Here is a 13,416-nt window from a genome sequence, read left to right as displayed (position 1 = left end):
AGAGACTAAAATGCATCTCTCCTTTTCTCTCTTCCCTTTTCTCTGTCTTGTCCTTCCTCCTCCGGCACTGTCTCTATGTCCACCTCCTCTGGCACTGTCTCTGTGTCCAGCTGACAAGGGCAGCAGCTCTGGAAGGCGGCACAGGTGGGCTCCTGGGAAGAGCCCCTTAGCTGGGGAGACACTACTATACGAGGTTCTTTGATGCACATGGGGTGTCGGCTGCTGCAGAGGTCCGTTAGACTCTGGGCTTCGGCACTTTTAACATCTTGTAGAAATGAGGTGGTGGCCGAAATCCACTGCGAGAACTGGCCTGATTCCAGTGGGAGCTGATGCAAACTTCAGCTACTGAGACAGAGACCCTAGATCACCCCAGGCCTTAGAAGGGGATCCAGCAGGCAGGGCTGAGCAAAAGGACAGTCTGAGAGGGGACAAGCTTTGTATGTGTCTTGTAACATTCATTTCTCTACAGTCCTCAGAGGGAGTCAAAGAATTAACCAGTACGACTAAAAATTGATCAGATGATGGAAATTTAAACGTATATTGACATTATTCTATGTATGGACAGTGTTAAAGTCCAGCACACATGGCTTAATTTCATCCCCTGGCCTTGGATGACATGGAAAAGCAGAACTGAACCTCCAGGCAGGAGATGGCTTGCTGTTCCAGTTCTTTTTACCACAAACCATGTTCTTTCTCGGGCTTCACCCTCCTTCCTGAACAGAGCAGGATGTTGCCGCCTGTCACTGGGGGACCCTTCCTGGTCTGGGGGATGATGCCATCTCTCCTTCATGAATGACATAAAACCATCCCTGTGGGTCCCAAATAGCAGAATTGAGCTCCATGATGGTAATTGGCTTTCTATCCCATTGTTTGAGAATAAGACCTCATCTCCTGCCTTTTTCCTGGGGACTGAGAAGGATCCGCAGGGTTTACAATCACTGGAACTTCTGTCTAGTGTCCTGACAACGTAATGTGATCTATGAAGGCAGTCACAGGGGTCATTGAAGACAATCATGTTTAGGCGTCTAGAGGTGAGTATCTTTAAAAGCCTTATTCCTCTCTATGCCCATTTTGTAGGTAGCCCATGTAGTGTGGGAATTAGCCTGGTGAGCTTTCTGGAAAAGTCTGACCCTTCATGTGACTGTTTTTGTCACAGATGGGGGAGATGGGGAAGTTTGCGTATTTGCTGAAAGTCCTCCCAAGCTCCCTACACACCAGATTGTCTGGTGAGCTTTAAGGATCAAACGTATTTATTCACTTCAGAAGCATAAATGAGCTCTCTCCTACGCGTCTCCTTCAGGGGTAGTGTTTTAATAACTAACTCACAGGCAACACAAGGGAAGGAGCATTTACTTAGGTAGCTTGTCCAAGTTCCTCCTCTGTGTGCTGGCTTTAGGCGGGCAGTGTTCTCAGGCCATCTCAGCGTAACGCAAGGGTCTGCCTGTCCGTATTCTATTTCACATTCCCAAAACACGAACTGATAAATATTAGCCTTTATTATCATTCCTCTCAATACTATGAGAAATATTCTTCTCTATCCCCATTTGATAGAAGTATCAATTGAGATTGGACAACTTCCCCAAGATCACAAGACTGCTACGTGATAGAGATGAAATAGAGATGAAACTGAAAATACAGAGCCAGGTCACCTAAACCCTACACACGCTGTCTTGCAGCCCCCCAGTAGGTAACTTCCCAAAGATGCACCTGCTCGTTAGTGATGGAGCCGTGATTTGAACTAAGGTCTTTCTGACTCTCCAGCCCCACTCTTTGTGCTTTGCCTCCCCTTCTTTCAAGGTCCGGGGCAAAGATAACAGGCAGCTTTCAGGGTGCTAAGAGGCAGGCACCTATGCAAAGACTGCTAACACCTTCCCCAGGAAGGAGAAGTTAAGATAGTTAGCATTTGTTTCACATTTTACATTAACAGAACACTTTCACATGTTCAATGCTTTCAATGCTCTCAATAACCCTGAGAAGCAAGAATTCTTTTTTCTGTTTCCATCTGAGGAAATCACAGCCCAGGACTCAGGCCATTTGCCCAAAGTCACTGCATTCAACTCTAATCCACCTCATCTGGCTTCAAACTCTTTAATTTTTCCATCATATAGTTTTCCATAAACATTTTACTTTTTAGGAAGCTGGGTTCTTTCTTTCCTTTGAAATGAATCAGAATCATCGTACCTTTTGTGAATGTGAAATTTGCATGATTATAAGCATTTTTCAACGTTAGTCTGGCCATTTGGGCTTTTCTTGCCAAAGCCGAACTTCGAACTTGGGTTACCTCATTTCACCCAACATTATATACAAGTGGATATGTACAGGTGTATAAGACGCAGTATCTGTGTAATAATGCTTAGTTTCCTTCCCCCTTATCCGAAGTCTCCTTTTGCTAGGAGACTATGCTTCTCACACCCTTTCACAGATGGGCAAACAAATCCACTTGGGTCTGTGCTTCCCGCCTCAGGGATGCACAGCAGTGAGGGTTCATTCTATTACACTTTTGGAGCTTTCTGGGGTAAGCAAGAGTGGAATCCCATGAGGAGACTTCCTTCCTTGCCTGGGCAATGGTTTTCCCACCTGCATAAAGCCTGCCATGTCTCCAGAGATCTGTGCTGGATACTTTTCCTTCAACAATTCCTGCTTACTTAAAGGATACATTTGATATGCTACTATACAGGGTAATGTGATGCAGTGTTCCCAGTTCAACAGCCTCCAGGACAAAAATCACAAGAATAACAACAACAAAAGCTTCCAGGAAGGTGATCAAGCCATTGGAAAAAGAACTGGGAAAATGTTATTAATTCAAAGACAAAAGAAAAATGAAATGCTTTCCTAGAGAGAATGAAAAGTAGACTACCTCCTGTCTTTTTCAGGATCTGTTTCTGATTAGAGAGAAAGTTTCTGTGTCTCTACTACTTCTGAAGATGAAATTTTTAAGGTGAAGTCAATTCCCCAAGTCAGGAAAATGGCTAGAAATCAGTGTCACCTGACACTTAAACATTGTTAAGTGATAGGAAAACAAAAACAAAAACAAAAATAGGCTATTGCTCTAATTATATCTCAGGAATCTACTTCTAAAAGATGGCATCATCTTTTTATTTTAAAGTAACACACCCAAATGAAAGTTGAAACAATTTTCACAAAGAAGTAGCATGAGTTACAAATTTTTACTACAACTTTAATGATTGTAATATAGTAGCAGTTACAAATTACATGTTTTATTTCAGAGATCTATAACGCTGCTTCATATACACTTTCAGTAAATGTCTATGAATATATGTATATTATATTTATAATATATTAGAGTCTGTAAGTATATAGACAACTTCTTTCTCTCAGTAAAACATGTTTTGATTCTTGAAGCTTTAGAGAACAAATCATTTAAGAGGAGATAAATTCTGAGAGATCAATGTCAGTTAAAAGTTTGCAAAACAGTTCAATAAGTCCATAAAGCATGGACATTTTATGTATTAATTCAGTTATTGAGTATTTATTGAACCTAAACTTTGCACCACATACTATATTTGGTGCTGAGGATACAGAGATAGTATTAATAGATTGAACTCTAATTGCTGTTTCTGTAAGTTAAAAACAGTTAATGGCAATTTAGATAGCAATTTAACATAATTTAACTTAATAAGTAAAACATAATCTTTGTTCTCATGGGGCGCAGTCTAGTAAGGAAAACAGCCTTATAAACAGGTGCGCGTGCAGAGTGAAAACTTAGAGTGGATTTTTAATGGTAGGTTCTGTATTTTTAAACGTACGAGCAGAATGGGTGGTCCCGCAACAGATGGGCGAGGTTGCAATAGATCAGGACATTGAATAAGGGATGGAGGGGCGGAGACAGGAAAGGCAATGTATCATTTTTTAAAGGTGTGAAGCTGAGCGCATCAGCGGTCTCTGGGGATGGGTGTGGTTCAGGATGTATTTGTTGGTTTGTATTTCTTTTAAAGAGAGAGAGGAAGTTTCTGTGCTGAGGGGGAGGGAGGCCCGGAGGAAGGTTGTGGAGAGGGAGCCTGAAGAGGTGTGACGGGACAGTCTCTGGCGCTGAGAGGTTAATTGCGTTATGCGGCTCTGTGTGCCCCGCACGTGACTTAGCAAGTAGCAGGCACACAACCAAAGGTTTCTTGAACTGAAGGAAAAACAACGCTAGATTTTTCTATCTAATTTTGATGGTACCTTGTTCTTCTCTAGGGAAAATAGCTCATGAGAGTCAATTCTGGGGAAAAATCTTGAAATTTTATTTCTAAATGCTTTAGGTAAATCGTGTTATGAGGAAAGAAAAAAGGAAAGAAGAGGAAACTGATATTTTAGAAAGACTTTGAACAGAGCCCAGAGCATAGTAACAGAACAGTTTGGGGTAGAAGCAGGAGAGAGAGCGGACTTACATGCAGAAAGAACGAGCCTTGCATAAGAAGTGAAGACCTGGATGAGAAAGAGGTATTAAAGATGAAAAATACCATAAAAATGAGAGAGGCTCTTTGAAGCTCAGAGCATAATATTCTAGAAAAGGCAGTGAGAAAACTCGTAGTCCCTGATGGCTGAAAGAATGTTGCTATTAATTACTGGGTGGAATACAAAGATCGTCCCTTTGTCTGACAGAAAGCTGATCCAGGAGATGTGTGAATGGAGATGGAGTAATGGTTCCAGTGTGCTGTGCTCTGCGAAGAAGGCGAAATGTAGAAGGAGGTTCGTAGCCTGGGTGAGTGGTAGGATCACATTAATAGGAGAGAGAGACAGAGACAGAGAAAGACAGAAAGGGATCTGAGTGGTTCAAGAGTACAAATAAATGGGAAAATTCTGAATGTGTCTTTACTTAATCTGTGATTTGTTTCCAAATATTTCAGGCCAATTCAATTCCTATTTCAGAGCTTGTCCCCCAAGGAGCACTCCCTTTAAAGGACAAAGCTTGCACTTTGTCTCCATCTGCAAAGAGCCACCAACACTGCTCTGCTTGTAGAGGTCGGGGACCCAGCGTGGGTCTGTTTCAAGTCCAGTCTCCAACCTGACCCCTTTCTTCAGCCTCCTGTCTGTTAAGACATCGCCATGGATCTCAACTTGAAAACCACTCTGTAATTTATGTAGCCTTTTAAAAATGATCTATGGTTTTGGAAATTCTATTTACTAGGTGCCCAAGCAAGCCTCCTAATCCCAGTTTGTTTTTTTTTTTAACTTTTTATTTTATGTTGGAGTATAGTTGACTAACAATGTTGTTTTAGTTTCAGGTGTACAGCAAAGTGATTCCGTCATACATTTACAGGTATCATTTTTCAAATTAATTTTCCCATTTAGATTGTTACATAATGCTGAGCAGAGTTCCCTGTGCTATACAGTAGGTCCTTGTTGGTTACCCATTTTAAATATAGCAGTGTGATGTACATATATACAATGGAATATTACTCGGCCATTAAAAAGAATGAAATAATGCCATTCGCAGCAACATGGATGGACCTAGAGATTATCATACTGAGCGAAGTAAGTCAGACAGAGAAAGACAAATATCATATGATACCACTTATATGCGGAATCTAAAAAAAAGGATACAAATCAACTTATTTACAAAGCAGAAACAGACTCACAGACTTAGAGAAGGAACTTATGGTTACCGGGGGGAAGGGTGGGAGGAAGGGGTAGTTAGGGAGTTGGGAATGACATGTACACACTGCCAATCCCAGTTTTTTCCATCCCCCGCACACACACCTCCCCTCTGCCAGCTCCCAGGAGACTTGCACTAGAGGTAGGTGTGCCCGCATCTCCAATAAGTGTGCACAAGGCTCTGGGTGGTGCCGGGTGTGTGTCTGAATTACATGTTCGTTACCACTTCACGGGGGGCCCCGTGGTGCTGCACCCACTCCCACTCCGCCTCCAATGTTCCCTTACCTGGTCACCAACTGGAGGACAACTCGCTTTACTAGAAGTTGAAGACCCCAGACTGGTAACTCCTTGTCTCCATACCCCCGAGGTCAAAGAGAGAGAGCTGATCCGGGGAAATCTGAGTTATTCCTAAGGTAGACACGTACTTCCCCTCAGCTGGGGTCTGGTCCAGATCCTGATAATGGCCATGACCAACCGAGGGAGTTTAGCAGAGCGACTTCACCTTTCTGAGTCTCAATTCCACCAAATGTACGAAGGAGACAATAATCCCTATGGATAGCTTTGACATCTTAGCGATGATACAGGTAAAATTCCCAGCACTGTTTCTAGCTCAGGGAAACCACTCAATAGATGATAAATAATTATTAATATTATTTTTGATGTGGCCTGTATTTTCTCAATTTTTCTAGAATGCCAATGTTCCCAAAAGACCATCTCGGTGTATGATGAAATGGCTTATGACATACAGTACCTCAGAGTTAGTGTAACGTGTAGACCAGAGTTGCCTGCTGAAGAACACACCGAGGGCGGGTTGATGCTTCTAGCACCAATACCTCTCTGCCATGCCGTTCTACTTAATCAATAGACAAATCGGAAGACCTTAATGATTTAGCATATTATTAGCATAATGCAGTGTCTGCTTGAAAGGGGACTTTGAACTGCTGTTGGAAATTTGAAGCAAGTGATTTTTTTTAAAGGCCACTTGGCTTTTTTGGCAACTCTCCACTGACAGCATGTTACTTCTGCTTTCTTTGTCAAGCACAGAAAAACAGGAAGCACAAAATCAATTTGGACTGGGAGTGGGGCGGGGAGAGAGAGGACAGAGATGCGGGCTGTTTCTAGCAGTAGAGTCTGATCCACGGTATGCGACAGGAGATCACTTTGAACTTGGCCTGGATCCCTGCTGGGCTGCCGCTTTGAGCGTTGCTGGACACACAGAGAAATTCTTCTGTACCTTTGGGGTTTCTGGCTCTCTCCCCAGGACCTGTTTTTTTTTTAAATGCCTGCGGGGTGTACAGGACAGTGGAGTACGTGAGGATTGGAAAGACTGAGGCAAGGTCCAGCTATGCAGTGAATTAGCTTTGTGACCTTGATAAAGTAAATCCTCTGGCCTCTCTTCTCTGTTTCTTCACCTATGTGAGTGATACACAAGGAAGAAGAGTCTCACATGCAAATTCCCAGCAGGGGATGTATCCTGGGAAAATGGAGGTGACCAGAGAGCCTGGTTTGGGCTGTGGCCGACGGGATATCTTGTGCTCAGTCAAAAGACATTCGAACTCCAATAAAAAAGAGTCATGTTCCAAGAGTGAACACTTGTTGGCCATCGTTTCAAGCCGTCTGGGCCGGGTGATGTGTCAGGTCTTCTTCAGGTTTATGATTTGGGCTGCCTCCTCCACCGGCACCAGAAAGCACCAAAGGATATTGAAGGACGTGAAACAGAGCGACTTGCCAAATACCATTTAGCTATGCATCATAAGAAAAGCTTGAAGTGTGTAAAAAATAAGCTTCCTTTAGTTATACTAATCCTAAAACAAAAACTAAATGAATTTCAGTTTAATTACTATTAAATCTGGGATTAATGCATGGCTTTTCAGGAATTTTTAAACATTAAAAAATGGAGTGCTTTGAGAAAAATGTCTACTAGATGGTACTAGCTCCAGAATTATGTATCATCTTCTGAGCATCTAGAGATATACCAGACAGAGCTTCCCTTAATGGCCATTCAGCAAGGACTCAATCCATCTGTCTCCATTAAAAGAAAGAGGAAGTGTTTTATTTATAGAAGACTAAAAGTATCCATTGTTGCTTTCTTCTGCATTTTAAAATGATGAAGAAACAGAGGTTCCCAAACTCTTCAGTGCAAGTAGGACTTTATTGATCATTCCTACGTCAAGGGTATCAGAGCCGAGAAGGCAGTGATCTAAATTACCACCTGATGGGACCGGCTTCTCAGTAAAAAGATCACATGTACTTAAAGGGCTCCTTGATTCTGTGACACAGGGTGTCAAATATACAGCGACTTCCTTAGAACATCAGAGCCAGATTAGGAATTTTTAAAAAACTTTTTGTTTTGAAATATTTATAGATTTGTAAGAAATTGCAAAGCTAGCACAGAGAGGACCTGTGTACCTTCACTCAGTGCCCCCCACCACTGGTCACCTCTTGCGTAGAGTATGATATCAAAACTAGGAAGCTGACATTGGTGTGAAGTGTGGGGACGGTCCTGTCCCGTTACTGCATGTGTAGATTCATGTCATCACCACCACAATCAAGACATGCAACTAATCTACCCACAAAGTTCTCCCGTGTGGCACCCTTTGTGGTCACGCTCATTTCCCTCCTCCCAAGCATCCCTAAGCCCCGGCATTAATTTGTTCTCCAACTCCATAGTTTTGTCATTGTGAGAATGTTATACAAATGGAATCATACAGGAAATGACACAGTGGCTTTTTTATACTGGATTTTACTCACTTGGCATAATGTCCTTGAGATGTCTCCAAGTTGTTCCATTTCTTTTTATTTGTGTGTATTCTTTTGTATTGCAGGTTGGTATTCCATGGAACGGGTTTGTTTAACTCTTCACCTAGTTTAGGACATTTTTGTTGTTTCCAGTTTGGAGCTATTTCAAATAAAGCTGCTATGAACAAGAATATATGGGTTTTTGTGTGGACATAGTTTTAATTTCTCATAAATAAATGTCCAGAAGGGCAATTGCTGGGTCATATGGGAAGTGCATGTCTAGTTTTTTTTTTTTTTAGCAAACTGTCAAACTGATTTCCAACACGACTGGACCATTTTACATTCCCACCAGCAATGTAAGAGAGATCCAGTTTCTCTGTGTCCTCACCAGCATTTGGTATTGTCACTGTTTTTTAATTTTAATTATTCTAACAACTGTGCAGTGATATTTCATTGTAGTCTTAATGGCTAGTGATGTTGAACACCTTTTATGTCCTTACTTGCTCTCCATATATATTGTCTTCAATAAAATGTCTCTTCATGTGATTTGCATTTTCTATTTGGATTTTTTGTTTGTTTTTTACTGTTGAGTTTGAGAGTTCTCTATAGTCTAGATATTAGTCCTTTAACAGATACACGGTTTGCAAGTATCTTTTCAGTCTGTAGCTTATCTTTTCATTGTCTTTTTTTTCACATCTTCTTTTGTTTTATTGAAAAAAATTTTAGAAAATGGCAGTTAATAAAGGGCACAAACAAATCAACAGGGATATACTAGTGGAAAGCATAGGCAAGATAAAACTAAAAATGCCATTGGCTTCTTTAATTGGTTAAGAGCACAAAATGTAGCAGGCAGAAAGTCTCTTTTAAACAAATTAAAAAGCTGTGGTTTTTTCCCCCAATTCTCCCCAAGTCAGATATATACACACCCACAAAAATGGTGTGTGAAGGAAAACTGTCATACACAAGAAGTTGTATCCTGAATTAAGGGAAACAGCTGTTGAAATGGGAATTAGCACAATAAAGTCAGCAACAGGTTAACAGTTTTAAAAACTGAGTCTTCAAATGCTGCACGGCACAAAGCTATACTATATAAAGTACTACTAGGTATGGAGGAGAAAGTCCGTACAGCTTTTAGCAAAAATGCTTTTCCAGAAAAGCAAATCAAAACAATGCAATCAGCAGACCAAAGAGGCTATAGCTAGATATCAGAGCTACAACTTCTCATAACTGAGCTAGAAAATTGTATTTATCCAGAATGGACTAAAATTTCAAGACAAAATGGCATTTTTTACATTTCTTACTTTATCCATATGAAGTTCTCTGTTTCTTTCTCCCTCACCCCTTAATTCAGCATGATCCAGCCAAAAGATGGCTGCTCTTAGAAGCGGCTTTTTTATTTTTCTTACAGTGGCATGACTGTCACGAAGCCTGGATATTTCAGGCTCATACACATCCATGACCAGTGTCCCGCTGTGGTCAAAAAACTTAGCAATGGACTTGGTGAACTTGGCTTCCCGTTGCTGCTTTGTTCTTCCACTGATGAAAGTCAGCTTCAGAGTGTATTTGTCATGGAACCTTTTGAGACTGGACAACAGTTGCCAAATGTCATCAGGATCCATCCCTGTGGGATCTTTCCTTTGGGCCATGAGAAAGATGCTCTTCTCCTTGTATGAGGTATAAATGGTCAGGGTCCCCATCATCACAAAATAGGATATAACGCACAAAGCCAAAACAGGTTTGGACGCTGGAAAGGGGTGCATATAATCCCAAATCAAAGCCACTATGGCAAAGAAACAGGAGATGGTACAGATGGTGAGGCGACGGTCAATTAGACCAAAATTCTCCACACACCTGTACTTTTCGAGAAGTACATTTTTGGCAGAATCATCCAAAGAATTTTTCACAGCTGATCCATCCCATTTGTCAGTTTTTACAGGCTTATCGTCAATCTTCCGCTTGTCCAGCAAGCTGCTGTGGCTACCGCCTGTCTCACAGCTGGCCACCGCCAGCCCTACTACTGCCACCACCGCTTCTCCCGCCCTGAGCAGCTGCCGCTGCCATCTAGCTTGCCTCTGCATCTCCCTCCCTTCCTACTTGTCCCCTTTTCATCGTCTTAACAGGGTCTTCTGCAAAGCAAAAATTTTAAACTTTGATTTACCTTTTTTTTTTTCTTTTATGGATCAGGTTTTTCACATGTGAGAACTCTTAGCGCAACTCTAGATCATGAAGTTTTTGCTTCTGGGTGTCTAATTGCTACAATGCCATTGGTTGAAAAGGCTTTCCTTCCTTCACTGCATCACTTTTGCACCCTTACTAAAAATCAGTTGGGTGTCTTTGTGTGGGGCTATTACTTCATCCTCTAATCTCTTCCACTGACTATGTGTTTGTCCTTCACCAAAACTATTCAGTCTTGATTACTGTAACTACATAATAAGACTTAAAACTGGGTAGATTGATTCTTCCCACCTTCTCCTTCTTTTTCAAAATTGTTTTAACTACTATAGTTCCTTTGCCTTTCCATATACTATTTTGGAATAATATTTTCTATATCTACAAAAAAATCTGGCTCTGAATTTGATAGGAATTGCACTAAACCAGTATATCAGTTTAGGGAGAATTGATTTCTTTATTATGTAGAGTCTTCCAGTGTATGAACAGATATTTCTCCCCATTTATTTATATCTTCTTTGCTTTTTTTTCATCAGTGTTTTGTAGTTTTCAGCAAGTCAGTCTTATACATGTTTTGTTAGGTTTACACATATGTATGTTCCTACTGTTTTGGGAGGTATTGCAAATGGTATTATATTTTTAATTTCAGCCTGCACATGTTCATTGCTAGCATATAGAATACAATTGTTTTTCATCTGTTGATCTTGTATCCTGTGACCTTGCTGAATTCAATTATTCTAAATTTTTTTTGTAGATTCCTTGGGGTTTTCTGCATATAAAATCATGCCATCCATGAATAAGGAGGGTTTTACCCACTTCCTTTCCAATTTGTACATCTGTATTTCTTTTTCTTGCCATATGAAGTGATTAGAACTTCTAATATTACGTTTGATAACAGTGATGAGAACGGTCATCCTTGCTTTTTCCTGACCTTAGGAAGAAAGCATTCAAATTTTTGCCATTAAATATCATGTTAGTTGCAGGTTTTTTGTAGCTGTTCTTTGTCAAGCTGAAGAACTTACCATCTGTTCCTAGTTTTCTGAGATTTCAATCATGAATTAGTGTTGAATTTTGTCAAATGATTTTCCTGCATCAATTGCTAGGATTACATGATTTTTGTGTTAATATTGGTGGACTGCCTTATTGCCTTCTAAATATTGAATCAGCCTAGCATTCCTGGAATAAATCTCATTTGACCAAGATATAAAATTCTTTCTATATATTGCTGAATTATATTTACTAATGTTTTATTAGGGATTTTTTGGTCTATATTCATGAGTGCTATTGGTCTATAATGCTTTTTGTTTTGTTTTGTTTTGTTTTGTACTGTCTTTGGTTTTGGTATCAGGATAACACTAGCTTCATAAAATGAATTCGCAAGTGTTTCCTCTTTTATTTTCTAGAAGATATTGTGTAGCATTGGAGCTAATTTTCCTTTAAATGTTTCATAGACTTCTCTAGTGAAAACGTCTGGTCTGGAGATATCTTTTTTGGAAGGTTTTTAATTACAAATACAATTTCCTTAATAGCGGCAGAGCTATTCAAATTATCTAGTTCACATTGGGTAAGTTGTAGTAGTTCATGCTTTGGAGGAATAGGTCCATTTCATCTAAGTTGTCAAATTTGTGTATTTATGGTTGTGTACAGTGTTTTCTTATTACATTTTTTTGAAGTAGGGTCTGTAGTGATACTCTATGCTTCACTCCTGGCATTATTAATTTGTGTCTTCTATCTTTTTGTTCTTTATCACTCTTATTTGATAATTTTATTGACTTCTCAAATAAACAGATTTTTGTTTCATTGATTTTCTATATATTTTTTTCCATTTTCAACTTCCTCGATTTGTGCTTTTTATTATTTCTTTCCTTCTGCTTGCTTGGGTTCATTTTGATTTTCTATTTCTAGATTCTTTAGGTAAAAGCTTAGATGATTGATTTAGGACTTTTCCTCATTTCTAATGTAGGCATTTAATGCTATCAAGTTCCCTCTCAGCAACTGCTTTACCTGTGTTCCACAAAGTTTGCTGCTATTCTGTGTTTTTATTTTTGTTCACTTAAATGTAATTTTAGTTTTTCCCTCAGACTTCCTGGTTGACCCATGGCTGAATTAGAAGTGTGTTGCTTGGATTCTAAAAGTTTGAAGATTTTCCTCCTACTTTTTGCTTTTGATTTCTAGTTTGATTCCATCACGGTCAGATATCACCTGGTCCATGGGATTGGGCATCTTATTACAGCCCAGAGAATGTCTCCTCTGGGACACAGCAGTGGTGGAGAAGCAGCCGCACTTCATTCTGTGGGGTTTGGCCAGAGGAGAGTGGTTATTGCCTAAAAGATTTTCTGTCTTTCTAGACTTCTCCTTTTCTGGTCATTTGGCTAGAGAGAGAGCAGGATTCTTTTTTTTTTTTTTTTTTTTAATTTATTTTTGGCTGTGTTGGGTCTTCGTTTCTGTGCAAGGGCTTTCTCTAGTTGCGGCGAGCTGGGGGCCACTCTTTATCGCGGTGCGCGGGCCTCTCACTACCGCGGCCTCTCTTGTTGCGGGGCACAGGCTCCAGACGCGCAGGCTCAGTAGCTGTGGCTCACAGGCCTAGTTACTCCGCGGCATGTGGGATCTTCCCAGACCAGGGCTCGAACCCGTGTCCCCTGCATTGGCAGGCAGATTCTCAACCACTGCGCCACCAGGGAAGCCCAGAGAGCAGGACTTTTAGTGGGACTTTTTTTTTTTTTTGGTCTGAGCCCATGGGCATTTCCAGGCTGCTAGCTTCTCCTGCATTCTGTCTTCGGCACATGAGGCAAAAAGAAAAGTCAGAGGCTCCACCTCCGCATTGTTCTTTGGCTCCTGATGGTCCCAGACAGCCTGACTTCTTCTCTCACCTTTCAGAGTCTTCTTATATTTGTTATACATGTTATGTCC

General features: G+C 40.7%; 1 protein-coding gene across 1 annotated transcript in view; it reads right to left on the bottom strand.

The window, feature by feature from the left end:
- The window catches only part of LOC133077441 (signal peptidase complex subunit 2-like), a 31,233-nt gene extending 20,820 nt beyond the window's left edge, over positions 1 to 10,413 (bottom strand). The window contains 2 exon segments of the mRNA XM_061172249.1: positions 9,677 to 10,335; positions 10,337 to 10,413. Coding sequence (XP_061028232.1) covers positions 9,677 to 10,335; positions 10,337 to 10,398 — 721 coding nt within the window. The 5' untranslated portion in view covers positions 10,399 to 10,413.
- Positions 10,414 to 13,416: the final 3,003 nt, after the last annotated feature.

Source organism: Eubalaena glacialis, chromosome 17 (assembly GCF_028564815.1).
Source record: "Eubalaena glacialis isolate mEubGla1 chromosome 17, mEubGla1.1.hap2.+ XY, whole genome shotgun sequence".
NCBI classification, from domain to species: domain Eukaryota; kingdom Metazoa; phylum Chordata; class Mammalia; order Artiodactyla; family Balaenidae; genus Eubalaena; species Eubalaena glacialis.
This window is presented reverse-complemented; position numbering and strand designations above follow the sequence as displayed.